The sequence below is a fragment of the Streptopelia decaocto genome (assembly GCF_964273445.1).
Source record: "Streptopelia decaocto genome assembly, chromosome: 1".
Taxonomy (NCBI): Eukaryota; Metazoa; Chordata; class Aves; order Columbiformes; family Columbidae; genus Streptopelia; species Streptopelia decaocto.
In genome coordinates, this window is record NC_138663.1 from 51781064 (window position 1) to 51799344 (window position 18281).

General features: G+C 35.4%; 1 protein-coding gene across 1 annotated transcript in view; it reads left to right on the top strand.

Annotated features, from left to right (window-relative positions):
* The window catches only part of PPFIA2 (PTPRF interacting protein alpha 2), a 319033-nt gene that overhangs the window by 161521 nt on the left and 139231 nt on the right, over window positions 1-18281 (top strand). The window contains exon 3 of the mRNA XM_082043663.1: window positions 5490-5552. Coding sequence (XP_081899789.1) covers window positions 5490-5552 — 63 coding nt within the window. The remainder of the gene's footprint in view (window positions 1-5489; window positions 5553-18281) is intronic.

Below are 18281 nucleotides of genomic sequence, written 5' to 3' on the forward strand. Positions count from 1 at the left end.
CTTTTGTTTGTTTAATGTTGTTTGTTTGCTTAATTTAGATGGTATATTAAGAGGTCAAACTTATTTTTCAGGGATAGTTATGCATTTCCATTGAATAAACCACATTGGGATTTCACAGATTTTACTGAGAACTTGCATGCTGTGTCATGCTCATTCAGGCGGAGTTCCAGTGACAGGGACAAGCTCTGGTTTTGTTGTATACTCAGAAATGTGTTTTACTGCGATTTAAGTATTGATTTTTAGTTTAGATTGATTTTAGTTATATTACTTTTTTTCAATTTGAGATGCCAATGCTAATATGTATTTTCCAGAAGAGTGGAGTTTCAATGCATCAACCTGCTGGGCTGATTTTCCAAAAAAAAATGCCAACTTATTTTATTAGTTAAGTCCTCTGCTTGAGTAGTCAGGAGAGATTCAAATGTATCCTTTACATTTTGGCCTCCCTATTTATGTGTCTGTTACACTGCAGGACCGTGCTTCTCAACAGAACTAAGTGTGGTATGGTCTGCCTTCCAGCTTCTTTTCCACCCAAAAGTCTACCTTGCAAGTGGGATGTGAAGTCTGAGCCACCTGGTGGCATTCAGCTTTTCTACTGAGTCTCAAACTATTGGGTTCCACATGTCCCAGAGACTGCAGTCAACCCTTACCCAAGAGCATGTTGCATATGACTGACAAGTTTGGTCTTCACTGGACCTGCAACACTTGTCCTCATGGCTGCATTGCTTTCTAAGCCAGACTTTGCAGACAGTTTTAAGACTTAAAGCCTTATCCCTGGTGCCTTCTCAAGGCATATCAGGGATAAGAGGGTCATTAGGGGCAGTCAGCATGGCTTCACCAAGGGGAAGTCGTGCTTGACCAACCTCATAGCCTTTATGAGGACATAATGAGGTGGATAGATGATGGCAGAGCAGTGGATGTGGTCTACCTTGACTTCAATAAAGCATTTGACACAGTCTCTCACAGCATCCTTACAGCTAAACTGAGGGAGTGCAGTCTGGATGACTGGGTAGTGGGGTGGACTGTGAACTGGCTCAAGGAGAGAAGCCAGAGAGTCGTGGTCAATGGGGCGGAGTCTAGTTGGAGGCCTGTATCTAGTGGAGTGCCTCAAGGGTCAGTACTGGGGCCGGTATTATTCAAAATATTCATCAATGATTTGGATGAGGGAATAGAGTGTACTATCAGCAAATTTGCTGATGGCACCAAGCTGGAAGGAGTGGCTGACACACCAGAAGGCTGTGCTACCATCCAGCGAGACCTGGACAGGCTGGAGAGTTGGTCAGGGAAAAATTTAATGAAATATAACAAGGGCAAGTGTAGAGTCTTGCATCTGGGCAGGAACAACCCCAGATTCCAGTATAGGTTGGGGAATGACCTATTAGAGAGCAGTGTGGGGGAAACGGACCTGAGGGTCCTGGTGGACAAGAGGATGACCATGAGCCAGCACCGTGCCCTTGTGGCCAAGAAGGCCAATGGCATCCTGGAGTGTATTAAAAGGAGTGAGGTTAGTAGGTCAAGAGAGGTTCTCCTTCCCCTCTACTCTGCCCTGGTGAGACCATACCTGGAATATTGTGTCCAGTTCTGGGCCCCTCAATTCAAGAAGGACAGGGAACTGCTGGAGAGAGTCCAGCGCAGGGCAATGAAGATGATTAAGGGAGTGGAGCAACTCCCTTATGGGAAAGGCTGAGGGAGCTGGGGCTCTTTAGTTTGGAGAAGAGGAGACTGAGGGGTGACCTTATTAATGTTTACAGATATATAAAGGGTGAGTGTCACGAGGATGGAGCCAGGCTCTTCTTGGTGACAACCAATGGTAGGACAAGGGGTAATGGGTTCAAACTGGAACACAAGAGGTTCCACTTAAATTTGAGAAGAAACTTCTTCTCAGTGAGGGTGCCAGAGCACTGGAACAGGCTGCCCAGGGAGATTGTGGAGTCTCCTACTCTGGAGACATTCAAAACCCGCCTGGACACATTCCTGTGTAACCTCATCTAGGTGTTCCTGCTCTGGCAGGGGGATTGGACTAGATGATCTTTCGAGGTCTCTTCCAGTCCCTAACATTCTGTGATTCTGTGATGGCTGTTTAGATGGCTTGCTAAGCATGACCTCAGTTAGCTCCCCCACAGAGAGATGACACATAAGGGAAGAAATTATTATTTTCTGACATAGCCTAGTTTTGCTAAATGATGTGAGGAAATAAAATTTTCCGTAGACTAAAACACGTAAATAACATTTTTTACTGCAGTGAGAGGTACAAGACTGGTCACCACAAAATTCTTGCCAAGAAAGACCAAATATTGCTCTGAGTGGGAATTTTTTTTTTTTTCTGAGAGAAGAATTATTATTATTTTTCTACTAAGTAGGTTTCACTTAGAGAAGTCAAAGCCTGATATAAATACACAGTTAAAAACGCAGTTGCTACATGGTGTAAATTCAGGAATATTGAGGTTAGACTTCATTAATTTTCACCTATTTGTCATCAATTAATCTACAGAATTAGCTAAACTTTGTTTAATTTAATACTTTCATGAAAGCTTGAAATTGAAGCCTCATATATCCTTTGTCACTATTTCCATCCAATTCAGAAATGGACATCAGTTTGGTGCATGTGTGGGCCATTACTCATTATTATTATTATCTGATGCAATCTTGGAGAGGCCAGGAGGTGCAGCTTGGCCGTGTATGTACCTAGAGGGATTTTTGCGATTTCTGAAAATGTTTTCAGGTATGCCACAGTCTCACACAAGGCTTTTGTGTGGAATCTCAAAACAGAGAGGAGAAGGAGCCTGGAAACATTTCTGGGTCCATCTTTTAGGATAGAGCTTGAAAATCTGTCCTCGTGCATGTAGTTCACAGCAAACAACTGAAGTGCGTATCCCAAGCAAGAATATATTCATATAGTTGAGCTTCATTTTCAGAATTTTCTCTCCCTGTTGACCCTATTTTCTCCTTGGATAAATTGTAAAGCTTATGCATTTTCTCAGGGAGGAAGACCAAACTGTAATAGAAAGTTTCATTAATATTAATTCTAATAGGTTATAGTTACTACAGTACAAAGTACTAAGTAGAAGATATAATATTAGATGCATTCCTGAATGGAATAAATATTTAATCAACATGCATGAGATGGGAATTGCTGCATTACTTAAACTGCATAATTCATTCATGGATTTTGTATCTCGAATAATTGCCAGTAAAATGTTCATGACAATACAACGTATTTACCTTGACATGCATGGCTTGAAGACAAACAATTTTAGAATTAATGCACAGATTTTATACTTTTTATTGGATATTTTTCTTTCATTTCTCTTCTCTTACACTTGACATTTTAGGTATTATGAATCTGATTGGATAGGAAATTACCATAGTCATGCCATTGCATTATGGCATTGAAATACCAGGGATCGCTCATTTCCAGTTATGTAGAATTTTCCATGATAGGCCTGAAGAATTGAAATACTGAACCTTAAACCAGCTGCTGGAAGTGAATACTGTTAGTTTTATACTTTTCATCAGTAAACCTTTAATCACACTTTAAAAGAGGAAAGAGGGGAGAAACTGTTTTAAAATATAATTTGAAAAATTAGATTAAAGTTACTTAGAGATTATTGCTGTGAAGGCCAGCGAAGATGAATTAGTTAACAGAGCTCAGATGCAGCAGTCAAAAGTATACAGTAGATCTACCTTTTCACACAAAAGTGCAAAATTCTCAGAAAATATCATATATGAGAAGTATATAAATTTAAAAATGTACAAAAATGTGTAAACTATTTACACAGTTATCCAAGTGCATTTTTCAGCCCTTTCTTAGGAGTTGTCTGTAAATAAACATTGAGATTAAATTTAATAAGCATTAAACTCTTGTTAAATAAAGATGTGTGAGACTGAAACAATGAATGGATACTGTTTATAACATTTATATTTTCTTGTGATGAGTTATTGTTTATTTAAAACAGTGTCATGCTGACATAATGTGGGTTGTGTTGTCCTTACAAAATTCTGGAGCAACAGTTGTTTTAAAGATACATCTAAACAAAAATGTTTTCAAATATTTAAGGATGTAAATCTAAAGAAGAGAAATCTGACAAAAGCAAGTTAAGAACTTGCCAGTATCATGGAGAGTTTTGCTTAAAATTCAAGATTTACTTTTCTTGTTCCCTTGAATGGCATAATTCTTCTTTAAAACACTTAATTTTTTTTTTTCAAATATTTAAAAGCTGTTACAACTTATAATGTGAAGTTCATTGGCAATATGTGGTTTGTAGATAGATGAACATGGATACATGCCTGTGACTGTTGTTAAATATATTCATAATGTACACATTTTTGTTTACTGCAAAAGTAATAATATACGGTCAGGCTTAACTTCCTCATAAATTATAATAGTAAAGTCATTATAAAACACGTCTTGCAAGACGTTGTATTTTCCAAATGTTATATTGTGCTGTTAGAAATGCTTGAATCCAAAAAATAGTGTCTGTCAGTTCTGAATATCAAGTTTACTGAATTGAGTTGGTAAACAGTCACAGAAATGAAACTTAGGTAAATATTTACTTTGAGAGTTGGTGCTCAACTATAATTAGCACGAACATTGTATGTATTGTTACATATGCTCTCAACAATGGAAATAATTTGTTTAGAGGTTTGATCTAGAACTGTGGTTTGGTTTGTAGATTGAACCAGAGGTTTAGAAAGTACTTCTGGAACTTTTTGAAAATTTCCGTTGTTAATTTCCTCTGGAGTCAATATAAGATCTGAAGAAATGTCATCTGGTCAGATTGCCCTAGTAGTCAGAGTCTTTCTAAAGAAGAATGTTAGATATTGGGCTCTGCAAAAATAAATGAAAAAGTCATAAAAAAATGGAGGAAAAATATTGTTCAGTGCTAAAATATATTCTTCAGATAACTGAAGGGACTTCCAGATTTTTAACTGCACATAGCTTTTTTCCTACTATATTTCCACTCTCATGATTGTCTGGTGCAACAGAGAAGTCTGAGAAAGCATGAAAAAATTATCATTTTGATAGATAAATTCTACCTAATAATTTAATAGATTTACTTCTTTTGATGTCTTTCTGTGAGATGGTTTAACGTGGGGGAGAAGATCCTACTTCCTTCAAACCTCACAAGCAGGTAAACTTCTTGCTTTACATAGAGACCTCAGATTAAAGTTATCCATGGAACAATGTTTATTTCTCCCTAGTTTTCTGACTGTTTGACAGTGCTTCAGAGTTCACTTCTGTGAATGCAGCACAGAACACCAAAGTGACTTACGGTTTGGTTGTTCTCAGTGCCTCGTGAGTCAGGAGATGTAACAATACTTCCAATTTTTTTTTGTGTGAATTTCAGTTGAGCCACGTTTTTGTTCTCTCAGATCAGCTTGCTTAAATGATAACAACATTCAACTTGTAAGCATGGTGTATTTTAAATATACTGTAGCACTGTACAAAATTCTGTTCCTTTCAGCGGAATCTCTGTTGACACCTTTTTCAGATGACGGTTGCTGCTGGTACGAGCATTGAGAATAACATTCAAAGGACCATATCCTGCCCTAATGTATGTTCAAAATATCTTGGATTTTTGTGTAATTTAAATGTGAAGCCTCCTTATGTGAATTTGATATTTTCTTGCCCGCAGAAGCTTGTGAATCTTGAGGTTACTTCACATTATATATTTCAGGGTCAATGATTATTGTACTACAAGTGAGGTCTCAGCCTACCAAAATTACCAAATTACTCTCATTTTTTTTCATATGGTTTGATGGTGCAGCTAAATAAAGACAATGATAATATATTCACAGTTCCTTCTGCATTTACCTTGCTTCCCACCCAACTCAATACTCCCGTCAGTTGAAATCAGTAGAACAGCGACAGGTGAAATGAGGAAAGTAATGAGAGGCTATATTTATTCTACCTAACCTTGTTCAAAATCAGAGTTTGATATGAAGATCTGTCATACTAAATTTGGAAGGAAGATGATTTCATTTTCTTTGCTTAAACAAGTATATCACATGAGAAATAAAAGAAGGGAGGAGTTACTCTTGCTTATGAAAGGTAGAAGAGAAATCTGTTTCATTAAGAAAAGAAGCAAATTATTCACTTGTAGTATAATAGGTCATTTTTTTTTTTGCTAAAAGTATTCAGAAAATGGAAAGCTATTGAGCCAAAATTAACCTCTTATCCATTAACGGGGAAACATTAATGAGAATTTAAGATGTACCACTGAGAAAAGACTTTGGCTCTGCATTATATAGAACCTGTGTTTATCATGTAATGTGTTTGACAATTTATTTTTCAGCTAAAGATTCTTGTGTTTATAGGGGAACTGGCAGAAGGAGTTCTGGATAAACATTTCCATCACCTTAAGTTCCTTTAAGATATAACAAATAATCAAAATACACACAAAATATAGTTAAAATAACTAATAGCTATGAGGAAAAAAAAAAAACAAACTGTGATTTAATATTGGCAAGAAGTTAGTTTGCTCTCTCTACCTGGGAGAAAAATTCAATGCCTTAAAGCAATATCTTTTCTGGAAAGTTTGTGCTCTTAAGGGAGCAATGAGAAATTCTTTACACTGCATTCTTAGAATATATTACTTGAATGGACCAATATTATACATTCTTGGCTATGACTTTGGCTGTTTGGTTTCAGGCTTGCTTCTATGCAGAGGAAAAAAGCTTCCTCAATACATAATGTATGATTAATCTCCAATCTCTTCTGGATTTTCAACATGACTTTAACTTTTCCTAGGCAATTTTAGTATTTCAATCTGAAAATAGTACCATTTTTAATGAAACATAGTAATAGGAAGGATAATAATATGACAGAATTGGCAAGCACAGAAAAAAGCAGGATTTCAGTCATAGAAGTCTGTAGCATTACTTCAGTATTGTTTGGGGTCTTTTAGTTTGTTTTATTTTTCTGAAAACAACATTAAGACAGGCTCTAAATAGGTGCTTTCTTAAAATAATGAAATAAACCTCCAACTCAGAGGTTATCTTTTATTCTTTGGATTATATCCATTATCACTAAAATTAGTAAGCAATTCATTAACTGCTGTTGAACAAGAATATCCTTATTCTTGTCTTTAGAGATCACAAAAGCTGTCATTGGAAACTACAGTTCTGATTTATCCTCCATTTTTAATTTTGTTCCTTCTCTTTGAACTTCTGAGAGGTTTGTGGGGTTTTTTCTCCAGAAATAAATATATCAACCTCTACAAGAAAGGGATAAAAGTCATTAAATGCTCTTCTAACTTTATCTTCTCATTTTCCTGTCTAAATTTTAATTTTGAATTTAATGTTGTTCTCTCTGCTCTAGAGACAGTGGAGGCTTGAGTCAGTCTCACCTGTTGGGTATCTGAAGCTGTCAGTCTTTCTCCATTGACTAAAAAGGGGACCTGAAAGGCCACCTTGGCTTACATATCTTGGTTATATGTGATTAAAATTAAGTAATAAAAGCAAAACCATTTTTTCCCAATATAAGATGATGTTTAGGACAAGAATTACCTCACCAAAGTGTAGCCTCCTAAAAGCCTCATGTTCAACTAAGCTACGATGCAGCTGCTTTCAATTAAGAATAGAAGGTGTAGCATTTGAAGAATCATCTTCTCTTAAAATAGCTTGGATGGATGTTAGCTAGTTCCCACTCTAGATTGCACTTTTAGAGTAAAAGAACTAAAAATAAAAACTTTAATTTTTAAGATTACTTTTCATTTCTTCCCCAGGGGAAAATAACAGCGTTCAGTCACAAAAGGTGTGAAAGAAGCTCTTGCCATTAATATTTACTTATACCCAAAGTCATTGTCAAGTGGCCATGAGGCCTAATTTTAGATTCTCATTTTATAAATAGGTGCAAACAACCCAATACTTAACTCTGAAGACTCTCAACAAGGAGATAAAGTATTTGTTCTGTTTCAGACTTCCAGATAATTCTCAGTGTAAGTTTGTCTTACGCAGATGATTTTTTTTATAGTTGAATTCCTCAGATTTCTTTTCAGTTTTATCAGATTTTTTATTTTATAACTAATAATGACCAAAAGTCCTGTTAGATACGAAAGAATCCTGCTCAGAGACACATTATAATCCTTACCATCTACATATCATCCAAATGCACAAAGCCTTCAGCAAAAGCAGTTGCCCTTTCACCCAGCATCTTGCAGGGAGGACAGTTCTGCTTTACAGGGACTGTTCTTGACACCAGATCTTCCTGGGGGACTGTAACTATTGCAAAAGCAGATCCAGATTCAGTTTAGAGAAATACTATAACGGAAGAGAGTCATCCAAAACTTGAATAATTACAAAGTGTTTTATTCATTCCAAAATCTTCTAGTTTCCTGCTGATTGGAAACTCTTTATGTAGTCATTCATTACTGAATAAATCTCGAGTCCTTAGACTTTTTCACAAGAACACTTTTATATTATGACTGATTGTTCTTATGCTAACTAGAAAAAATTGCTAAAGGAATAACTTAATGCACTTTGTAATATCTGAGAAAGAAAATTAATGAAATCATTTATTTTATTACATTAAATTCCAAACCTGTAATTACCTGTGTGAAGCATAGTTTTAATAACTGACATTAAGGCTGTCGAATCTACAGCTGAAACTGTTTGAATGCCTGGTAACTTTTCAATTATTGGGCTACATTTTTCTGAAATGTTTTGTGGTTTTTTCTAATTACTGTGAATTGCACAACTTTGTATTTCTGCCTTTTGTAATAGGGATAGCTGTGGAGGATGCTCTCAGAAGCATAACATTTTCAGTTAGCATATATTGCACTGGTTCAGAATTTAATTGCATGGCATTAATTATACAGTTATAATTAATTATAAAACTCAGTTACTTAGTCAAAAAAAGGTACAGTACATTTGATTTAGCTTTTCTGTCTCTTAATGTCAGACCTAAAATATGTTTCTAGAAGCAGGGTTTGAGATGCTAAAACTCTGCAAAAATGTAGAATAGATTGTTCATGAGACATATATGCTAAAATATTTTTAAAAGGCATTATTAAGCCTGAGTAACATATCTTAATTTTATTAATAACAATTGTAAGCAGTTTTTTAGATACAAAGGGCGTGTAGTACATAATTTTAATTAACAGAAATACGCTGCAAAGCTTGCAATAAAACTGAAAAAAAACCTGCAGTATGTTCAAAGCTGAGAACTCAGATATTATTATGATTTGCAAGTTACAATTTTGTGGGCAGTTTTCCACAAATGGAAAAATCTAATTTGCATACTATTGCTCTGTGACGTTTACACCTCCACAATTTTCATTACAGGCCTCAATTTACCTTTGCTCCCACATAAACTCTCTGTTTTCTATTTCTCATTATTATGAACTGTTTACATGACAGAAACTGAGTGAAGAAATTTATATTGTATACAATAGTAATATGCAATTGCACTTTATTCCGTTTTCTTATGCATTGTTTAGTGGGATAATAAGAGACATTACTTGCTAGGTTTGCTGTTTTTCATGCAAGATATCCCAAATCTCAACCATATCTATATATGTCATTTTATAGACTAGTCTTTAAACAACCACTACAGTTGCTGTATACTTTGAAAATACTGTTTCTTGAAAAGAAGTAATTTCTGTAGATGTACTCTTAAGATACACATGCATTCTAATGTTCCTGGATGGATGTTATTGATGGATATAGAGTCATTTAGACAGAACAGTCTATCATACTTTGATATCTCAATGTCATCACTTGATGCCCTGAAACAGAGCAAGATAATTGTCAGAACAAAAACAGGACACTCTGTATGCAGATGTAGTTCTTGTGGTTACATGACCTTAAGCTTCTGAAAAATGTCAGTGTTAAGACTCCCAATTTTTTTTACAGCTCTTTAAGTCCCAAGTAAAAATTTGAACAGCAAAATACAAAAGAAAATAGTGGCAGCCATTAAACATGCTGTGCTTTCTTTATTCAAGAAGAACTTAAGCAGAACTTTAGTGTGTGGTCTTTCAAAATAAAATTGCTCTGTATAAGAAATTAAACATACTTTGCTGCATATAACTGCAAAGAAAACTAATTATTTAATTTTAAGCAAGTGCAAAACCAGTGTGTTTTGTTAGTGCACTATCAGCTATTCCGCTATTTCATGAAAACGCCACATTTGTTCTGTCTAAAGGGATGTGTACCTTCAGGAATTCTTCACAGAGTGAGTCACAAGTTTTAGGGTAATCATTTTGAAAATGCAGGTGTTTAAAATCCCAGCAGATGTGATTCAGGCTGTTTTGTTAGGGTAGATGTTTTTATTAATTACCTAGCTTAATGTGTGTAAAATTTTCACAACAATGGTATTTATTATCTTATGGTTTTAGACAAGAGATAGAGCATATATATATATATATATACATTTTCTACAGTAGTTCCACAGGAAAAGAGTGATTTACTTAAATTTTATTAAATTTGGCTGTTATACAGCATCTTATAAAAATACTCTTTTTCATTCATCAGCAATCTTAATTCTTTATTTCAAAAGGTGCTTTGGAAAGGTTACAGTGAGGCACGGGGGGAGAGAGAGAGAAAGCTTTGGTAATATACCTTACAATATCAGTGTATTTATTTTTCTCCCAAATGGGAATGAAACTCTATTTCCTATGCTTTCAAGATACTTTCATTTTTTTTTGTATCAGAGGTTAAATCCTGCTTATTTTCATAAATTTATTTAGGTAATTAACCTGAGCATGTTTGTGCCAAATGTCTTTATCCTCAGGTAAAGTGAAGCAGAAATAATTTTTTCTATTCTACAAACTTTTCTGAGATTGAGAGGAAAGAATAATCCAGAACTATTATACTACACATAGGAACAAAAAGTCAGAAGCCTAAACATAACTGCAAGCCCCCAACCTTTCTCAGGTTGCTATGGAAGCTCCCTGAGCTTTCAGCTCAGCTTCTTCAGCTGTTTTTCAACTTCCATAGGATTCAGAGATCTACCAAATGGTGACCTACCACTTGAGGCTACAAACCCATTTTATGTGAACACCTAACACTTTCAGCTGTCAGACCCTGTTGGCACACAGATGTCTTATTTTTGTCCATGGAAGGAAATAAAATGTAGGGAAGTTTTCTTTCTCTGCTTTTACCCAAACTCTGTAGTTCTAACTCTTCTGGAGTTACTTCATTAACAAATAACCTAGCAAGCAGAAAAGCAGCTTCAATTCATTCTCACTGCCAATGACTGTGCAGTCCTACATTTTGAGCTTGACACTAATCTTTTGGCCCTCATGTCCTCTTTCCCTGCCACAGGGCCAGCAAATCTCACTGTGCAGCTCAGCATTTCTGCCTCTGCTCCAGACTTTGTGACAGGCTATCACCTGGCAGGTCTGCCACCTGGCCAGCTGCGCCAAATGTGTTAAATCCTAAGGCAGAAAGAGCAGCAATCTGCTGCAACTACAAGATGTACCACTGGCAAATGTATGTTTTAGCAACAACATGGTGTACTGGTCGAGTATGTGACTGCACACTCATGGTAATGCTATTATGTGCACGGTGTCAGTGTCCCAATAGAGCTTTGCAAGCACTCTAACACTTCTCCATGCAATTTGAATTGACAGAGACCCAACACATTGATTCCACTCATCTGAAAAAATGAAAATTGCAAAATGAAAATCAGGAATTAAGAGTTGCAGCAGTGTTAGAAAGGCATTTGCAAGGAACAATGCTCAGATGATACCTAAATTGTTCCACAACCTTTTAATTTTTATGTGTACGCTGGGAATGGATGCAGTATCATATGATTAGCTCTCTTTTCAACTACAGCATGCCAATTTACAGATGCTTATCTGTTGCATCCTGGGAAAGGAAACAGCTTTAAAATCAGTACATCGATATCATGATGAAGAGTATTATATGAGAAAAATCTTGCTTGGGTTCACAGAAACTAGATGTTACTAGGCAACTTTACTGAGCAGATCCACTGGAGTGAAATAGCCAGAACCCTTAAGATCAGCATTCCTTTCTGTGTCCCCCTGAGAGCTTCACCATTGTGATGGGCTGAGCTTGGCCAGCAGACAGGCACCCACCCAGCTGTCACCTCATTCCTCCTCTTCAACAGAACAGGGGAGACAATAGAATGACAAAGCTTGTAGGTTGAGACAGTGATGGGGAGATCATACACCAGTTACCACATGGGCAAAACAGACTTGACTTGGGGAAAATTAGACAGATTAATGCATAGGAAAAAAAATTCCAGGAAACAGTGGTGCTCCCAGGTACTTTCATTTCCTGCTCTTCTGGAATTTTCATTTGTCATGGAAAACAGAGATACAGAGGAGCCACCAGCTGTTAATGACCAAGTAATAACTCATTTGGCAAAGGCCAATTGGCAAATTCCTTTGCAAGAATAAAATAACACCTTCCATCACTTTGCTGTACTCTGGTCCAAATGTTACTGCTGACACTTTCCTGAACGCTTTTTATGCTGAGTTAAGAGGGATGGAACAAGAGCTTGACACTTTGCTGCAGCCATTAGTAATCTCAGTCATCACTCCCTTCTAATAACATAACCTCAGTTTTATTTGGTTTCAGGGAACTGTATTCACTTTGATACCATTATGAATCAAAATTAAGTTTACATCCCAGCATTCTTGCTGTCCTTTCAAAGAAAAACCCACCAAACTCAAAGCCAGCTAAGGTCAAAACTGCCCTCCAACCAATGAAACACTGAGAGAAACTGTCCTTGAAAGATGACTGGTATGATTCTTGGAAAATATGAGCCTAAATAGATCTAGAAAATCCTTTTCAATTTTAATTTATCTGTCTTTGCCACATGGCTGTCAAGTACTGTGATTCTGTTAGCATTACAATGTAAAGTCATTTTTAATCTATTTGAGGTAAGGATAATTGCCACTCACTGTGCTCAGTGAAAGTCTGTGATAAAATGCTCACTTGGGATATCTAACAATTCCTTAGTCATAATCTTGTTTTGTTTTTTATTTGTTTGTTTTAGATACTGCGCATTCATATGCTGATATTTCCATTAAATGGAAGTATCTGGCTAAATAGCTTCAGCTCTAATTTTAGTAAAAAAGAATTAACTTTGGTTACTTGTAACTTGATCAGTGTATCAAATCACAGGCTTACTTTTCTGCAGCCAGTAACACTACTATTTCTTGCTTTGATTACATGTAAATTTTATAGCTACTAAAGATGTTGACTGACTTTTGGCAGTTTAAATAGTTGGTTATTGTGAAAAGAATATTATTCAACATTTACAAAACTTTTCAATCTCCTAAAAGATGCAGTTCCCCACATAGCAGGCCATGTCATTCCCAGCATGTCTGAAAGCAGGTTCACAATTTCATACTTTGAATTCTACACTTTCAATTTCTTATCTACACTTTTTCTGCACTACAGATTTGTAAAGTCGTACTAAGTTAGGTCCTACTCTGGGGAAGTGAGTGAAGAGAGTTTTAAAATAGAAAAAAAAAAAATCAGCTCAGATTCAGTTTCTTTTTATGTTTAGATCTCAAGGAATCCTTCCGTTAAACTAAGTACTAAATACTTGAAATTCTGTGTTTTGGTGGGGTTTAAAATGACAACAGAAGCAACTTAGTTTTTTCTTCCTGTTATATTGAAATAGTTGATGGCAAAGATTATTGCTTTATGAAACAATCAGGTGTTCTTCCATTATAGTATTAAAATATATGAATATGTACAAAATACACTTTTAGAATCAGTGCCCAGCCGGTCGAAATTATTTGAATTATATTAAACAGATCATACAAAGTCTCGAAATGGGATTAGTCAAAGTCTTGATATTTATGAAAGTTTAATCTTACATAAACTTATGAACATACAAATTTTTTTAGAAATTATAATGATAAAGATTTCATTGATTCTTCTAACATATTTTAAAGCTGAAATCAAATACACCTGTTGAGGATGAACAGTCATAATTTGTGTTGAGGAAAAGTTTTAAAAAATTTTTTTCTACACCTATGTTATATTAAAATATATACATAAGATGTATGATGAAAGTGTAAAAGGACAGCCAAAAAAATGACAGTAGACGATTAGTTCACAGAGTATCAGTATTAGTCATGTTGATGCTACTTACTTTTCGTATTGATATTCAACGCTTCAGCACTGCTGTCCTGCTCCTAAGCATTCCCACAGAAGCAAATTGTGCATTGTGAAGTGTATGAAAACAAGGATTATGTTGAAAATGCGCTTCAGGTGTTCGACAGGTCATTGCGTCCACCCTGTGGTTCCTGTTCCCTGCTCGTGTCTGTGATCTGAGCCCATCGCTGTCCCCCTTGCCCTGCTTGCTGGGGTGTTCCTGTCCCAGCAACAACAGGGGTGGATATAAACCACTCTGATTTATGTGGGGCTGTGCCTCGGGCACATCCAGCACCATGTCTGGGAAGAGTATCTTTTTGCTAACATACATGTTGCTGAGATGAATATACAGCCACGCAAATTTGTTTTAACATTGAACCAGTTTCTAAAACCATCCAGGATTGGTTTCTAAAAATGTAACTCTAATCTATGTAAGTGCATATAAATTCCTCAAAAGATGGTTGAAGGAATTGTATGTGTGACAGAAAATGAGACAAATCAGTTGCTTTAGTGGGTTGAAACAGTGTTTCTTCAATGTAAATCCCATAATACAAAACTTTGCCATTTTAAATGGCAGTAGCTGCTGGTGTGGTTGCTAGTTGTAACAACAGAATCAGTGTAGGGTTTGAGAATAACACAGTTTTGAGGACAACATAACCCCTGCAGATGTTCAGGAAACCCAATCAAGCTTTGCCCCTGTGCTTAGAGCAACTCAGACAAAATTACAGTCACTGTGGACTCTAAAATGAAGACATTTGATGGATTATATAATCAGATTTGAGGTAGGATTTCAGTACTCTTCATGGTTAATGTTGATTGATGCTCATTGCTGGGGGTCTCCTTGTCTCTCTGGCTTTTGGTGAACAGCTTTCGCTTAATGAACCTGGGAGCCTTCCTCCACCTTGGTGGTGCGGTGCCTTTGCTGGAACTAAGGGGAGGCAGAGGAGGAAGCTCTCTGATACAAAGGGGAAAAATCCTGAACTAGAGAGAAAGATTGGGTTGAAAAGGGCAGCCAGGGTCTAGAAGGGGGAAAATAATGATAAATCATTAAACACGGAGTCTGAAAGAAGGAAGGTGATCAGTGACCCCAGTGGGAACAGGAGCTGGTGGCTGTGGGGGAGGGACACGAACTGAGACAGATGAGAAGTAAAAGTGGAGAAAGAAATTTTAAATGATGGCTTTCCCAACTGAAAAAGCAGATAATTGAAATGAAAACTTTTCATGGCATGTATCAGGTTTTATAAGAAAGATGTCTCCAGCTTGGAGGCTGAGGAAGGGTGAAAGCATGACAGAGGTGCCCCCTCAGAAGTTATCTAGAGTTCCAATAGAGAAAACTGTGAATGACTGTGTAATAGTGCTTGTGTGCATGAGGCACTTCTGTAGACAACCATGATCCTGGTATTGTCACCTAAATAACACTCTGGCACTCTTCTAATACAGCCCTTTTGCTGTAATTATAGATACATACAAATACATCACATTTTGAGCAGTGATATAAAAATTTTGTTGTAATTGGTTCCCCAGCCAATAGTTTTGGTTTATTAAATTGCTAATAGTTGTCTGCTGAGAAGAAACAAACATGCCCCAAGAAAGAAAAGGAATTATTATAAAAGTCAGTATTATTTAAGCACTTTTTTTGTGCTCACAGCAGATTGCAGTTAGAAATAATTGCAAAGCATGATATTGCCAGTGGTGGTTCAAAGGAAAAAGCTTACACCAAAGATTATGCTTTGAATTTCCTCAGTGCCTCAAGGAAGTCATTTGCTTGGAAACGCATAAATGATTTGTACAATAATGATTGAATGTAATACTAATGCAAGAAATAAACTTGATTTGAGTTTCCCAAATGCCAGGAAAAAAAAAAAAATCTATACTATGAGAACTCTTAACTGTATATCTCAGACATAGCTTATTTATTTTCTTTATCTGAAGAGCCATGATGACAGACATTAAAACAAATTTGTTAAGAGGAACTCTCCCTACAGTGTTACGTTTACATTCTAATGTTGCTGCAGTGTTAATTAGTTTATGTTTGCAAAAAGATAGAAATGGGAATCCTTCCGTAGAGTCTGAATTTCACCAGACCTTTGAATTGCACTATTACTTTTTTATTCCTATGTCGTCAGCCTATTAAAGGTTACCTGGGTAGTAATACAATGAATTTTGCAAATCTTTTCTTTTTCTGATTAAATTGTTGATGCACTTTAATCTAGATAAATAAAACGGGCACTAAAAAACCTTTAGAAGAGCCTGTCACCCATCAGTTATTTGTTTTCTCAGCTTTCTTACGTCTAGTTACTGTACATATGTAAAATATTATTTTGATCTAGATTTGTATTACATGTCTTTGAGACCCACAATATCAAATTATTAGCATCAGCTGGCTTCTTATTCCATTATTCCCTATTGTATATTATACATAGTAAAAGGCATAGTTATACAGTAATTACAGGGTAAGAGAGAGGTGTGAAAAGATAGATGATTTAAAAAAAAAATGAATATTTTAAAATAAAACAGAAAGAACAAAAATAAACATATTTAGGGACAAGTGAGCAAAAAGAAACCTTGCAAAGATACTTCTGGAAAGGCATCCAGTGATCTGCTAAATACATTAAACTTTCTTTCTCTCAAACATACACTTTAAAAATATGTATAGATTATTATTTCTATAAGTATAGATTATTATTATGGATTTTTATGTATAGATTATTATTATTATGCATATAGATTATTATTACTACCATCACTTCTTGATTTTGATTCATATTGATTGACTTCTTGGCTTTATTATTCTTGCAATTAGACTTAATCCAAATGGTATACATATGGAAAAAGAATCCTTTACAGATCCTAATTTTAAAAACTTTGTGGGATTAGTCTGATGAACATGATACTGAAAACTGGATAGTAATAAAACATTATAAATTTTATATTAAGTGAATAATTTCCCTTTTTTTTAAATACTAATTTTAAAAATACCTTTAAAGAAATAATCTTATTTTATTTTTATAAAATAAAAAGTAAAATGAGTTTTCCTGTCTTCTCTATGGCCACATCCTCCAGCTGAGGATTGAAAACTATTAACAAAATGTCATGATTTATGGAATCAACTAGTATTGCCACTGAGGAATAGATAGATTAATTTTGAGACAATTGAAAAAGAATCAATTGAGGATACTTTGAAGTATGGATGTACAGTAGATTTAGATGTGGAACATGTTCTCTGAGGCTGATTTCCTCTTCTAAGTCCTTAACTGCTTGTCCTGAGCTCATTCTGTGCCTCCCCTTGAAGGGCATGATCTCTGCCAGGGAAAGGGGGAAGGAGAGCAAGAGTGTATTTGGTTACAAGCAGAACTGTTTCCTCTTTTCAAGATTATCAAAGAAGTAAAAACAGCTTGTGTATATTGTGAAAAAAAAGCCTTACTGGATTTCAAAATTGATAAAAATACCTCTTAAAATGGTCTAATTTTTCGGAGTATTAAATAAGTGCTTTACTACTGCCTTCAATATATTTTGCTCATTTTCACTGGATGAAAATTTGGCATTGTTTCTTTGATCAACTATTTTTGCTAAAGCAAAATACTTAGAAAATTACTGAAATATTAGCTGAAGCTTACACAGCTAATCTATCATTTCTTCTTGCATTCATGTAAAAGGAGTTTCAGAAGAGTTTTTTTGAGGTTTATTTTTCAGGCAAATGTCATTACCAAAGCTTTATTAGGAACTGATACCTTTAATTTTTTTTTTTTTTTTCAAATATCATCCTCAAATTTCATAATGTATTTTTATTTGCTTCATGAACAGTGTCTTTGATATCTCTCTTAAAGTAGATGAAAATAGATACAGAACTAACCACTTCTTGAACTCCATTGATTTTAAAATATTGGGTAAGCATCAGTATTTATCTTGAAAAGGAATATATTTTGATTGATAACTATATGCTTAAACAACATCTTTGAAAAGATGCAGTTTCTCCAGATGTATTGTTCACTATTAGATCCAGTTAATCAATTTGTCATTTACCTGAATAGCTATTAAAAATAACATGTTTTGTCATAAATTACATGGACTATACCTAGGAAGTCTTGACATGACTCTGTGCTGTCACACTGCATATGCTCCCCCATTTTTATTCTCTCACACATTTACACCTGTTTTAACTCAGAACCCAAATTGAAATGAAGCTGGTAAAAGCAGGTGAAGGG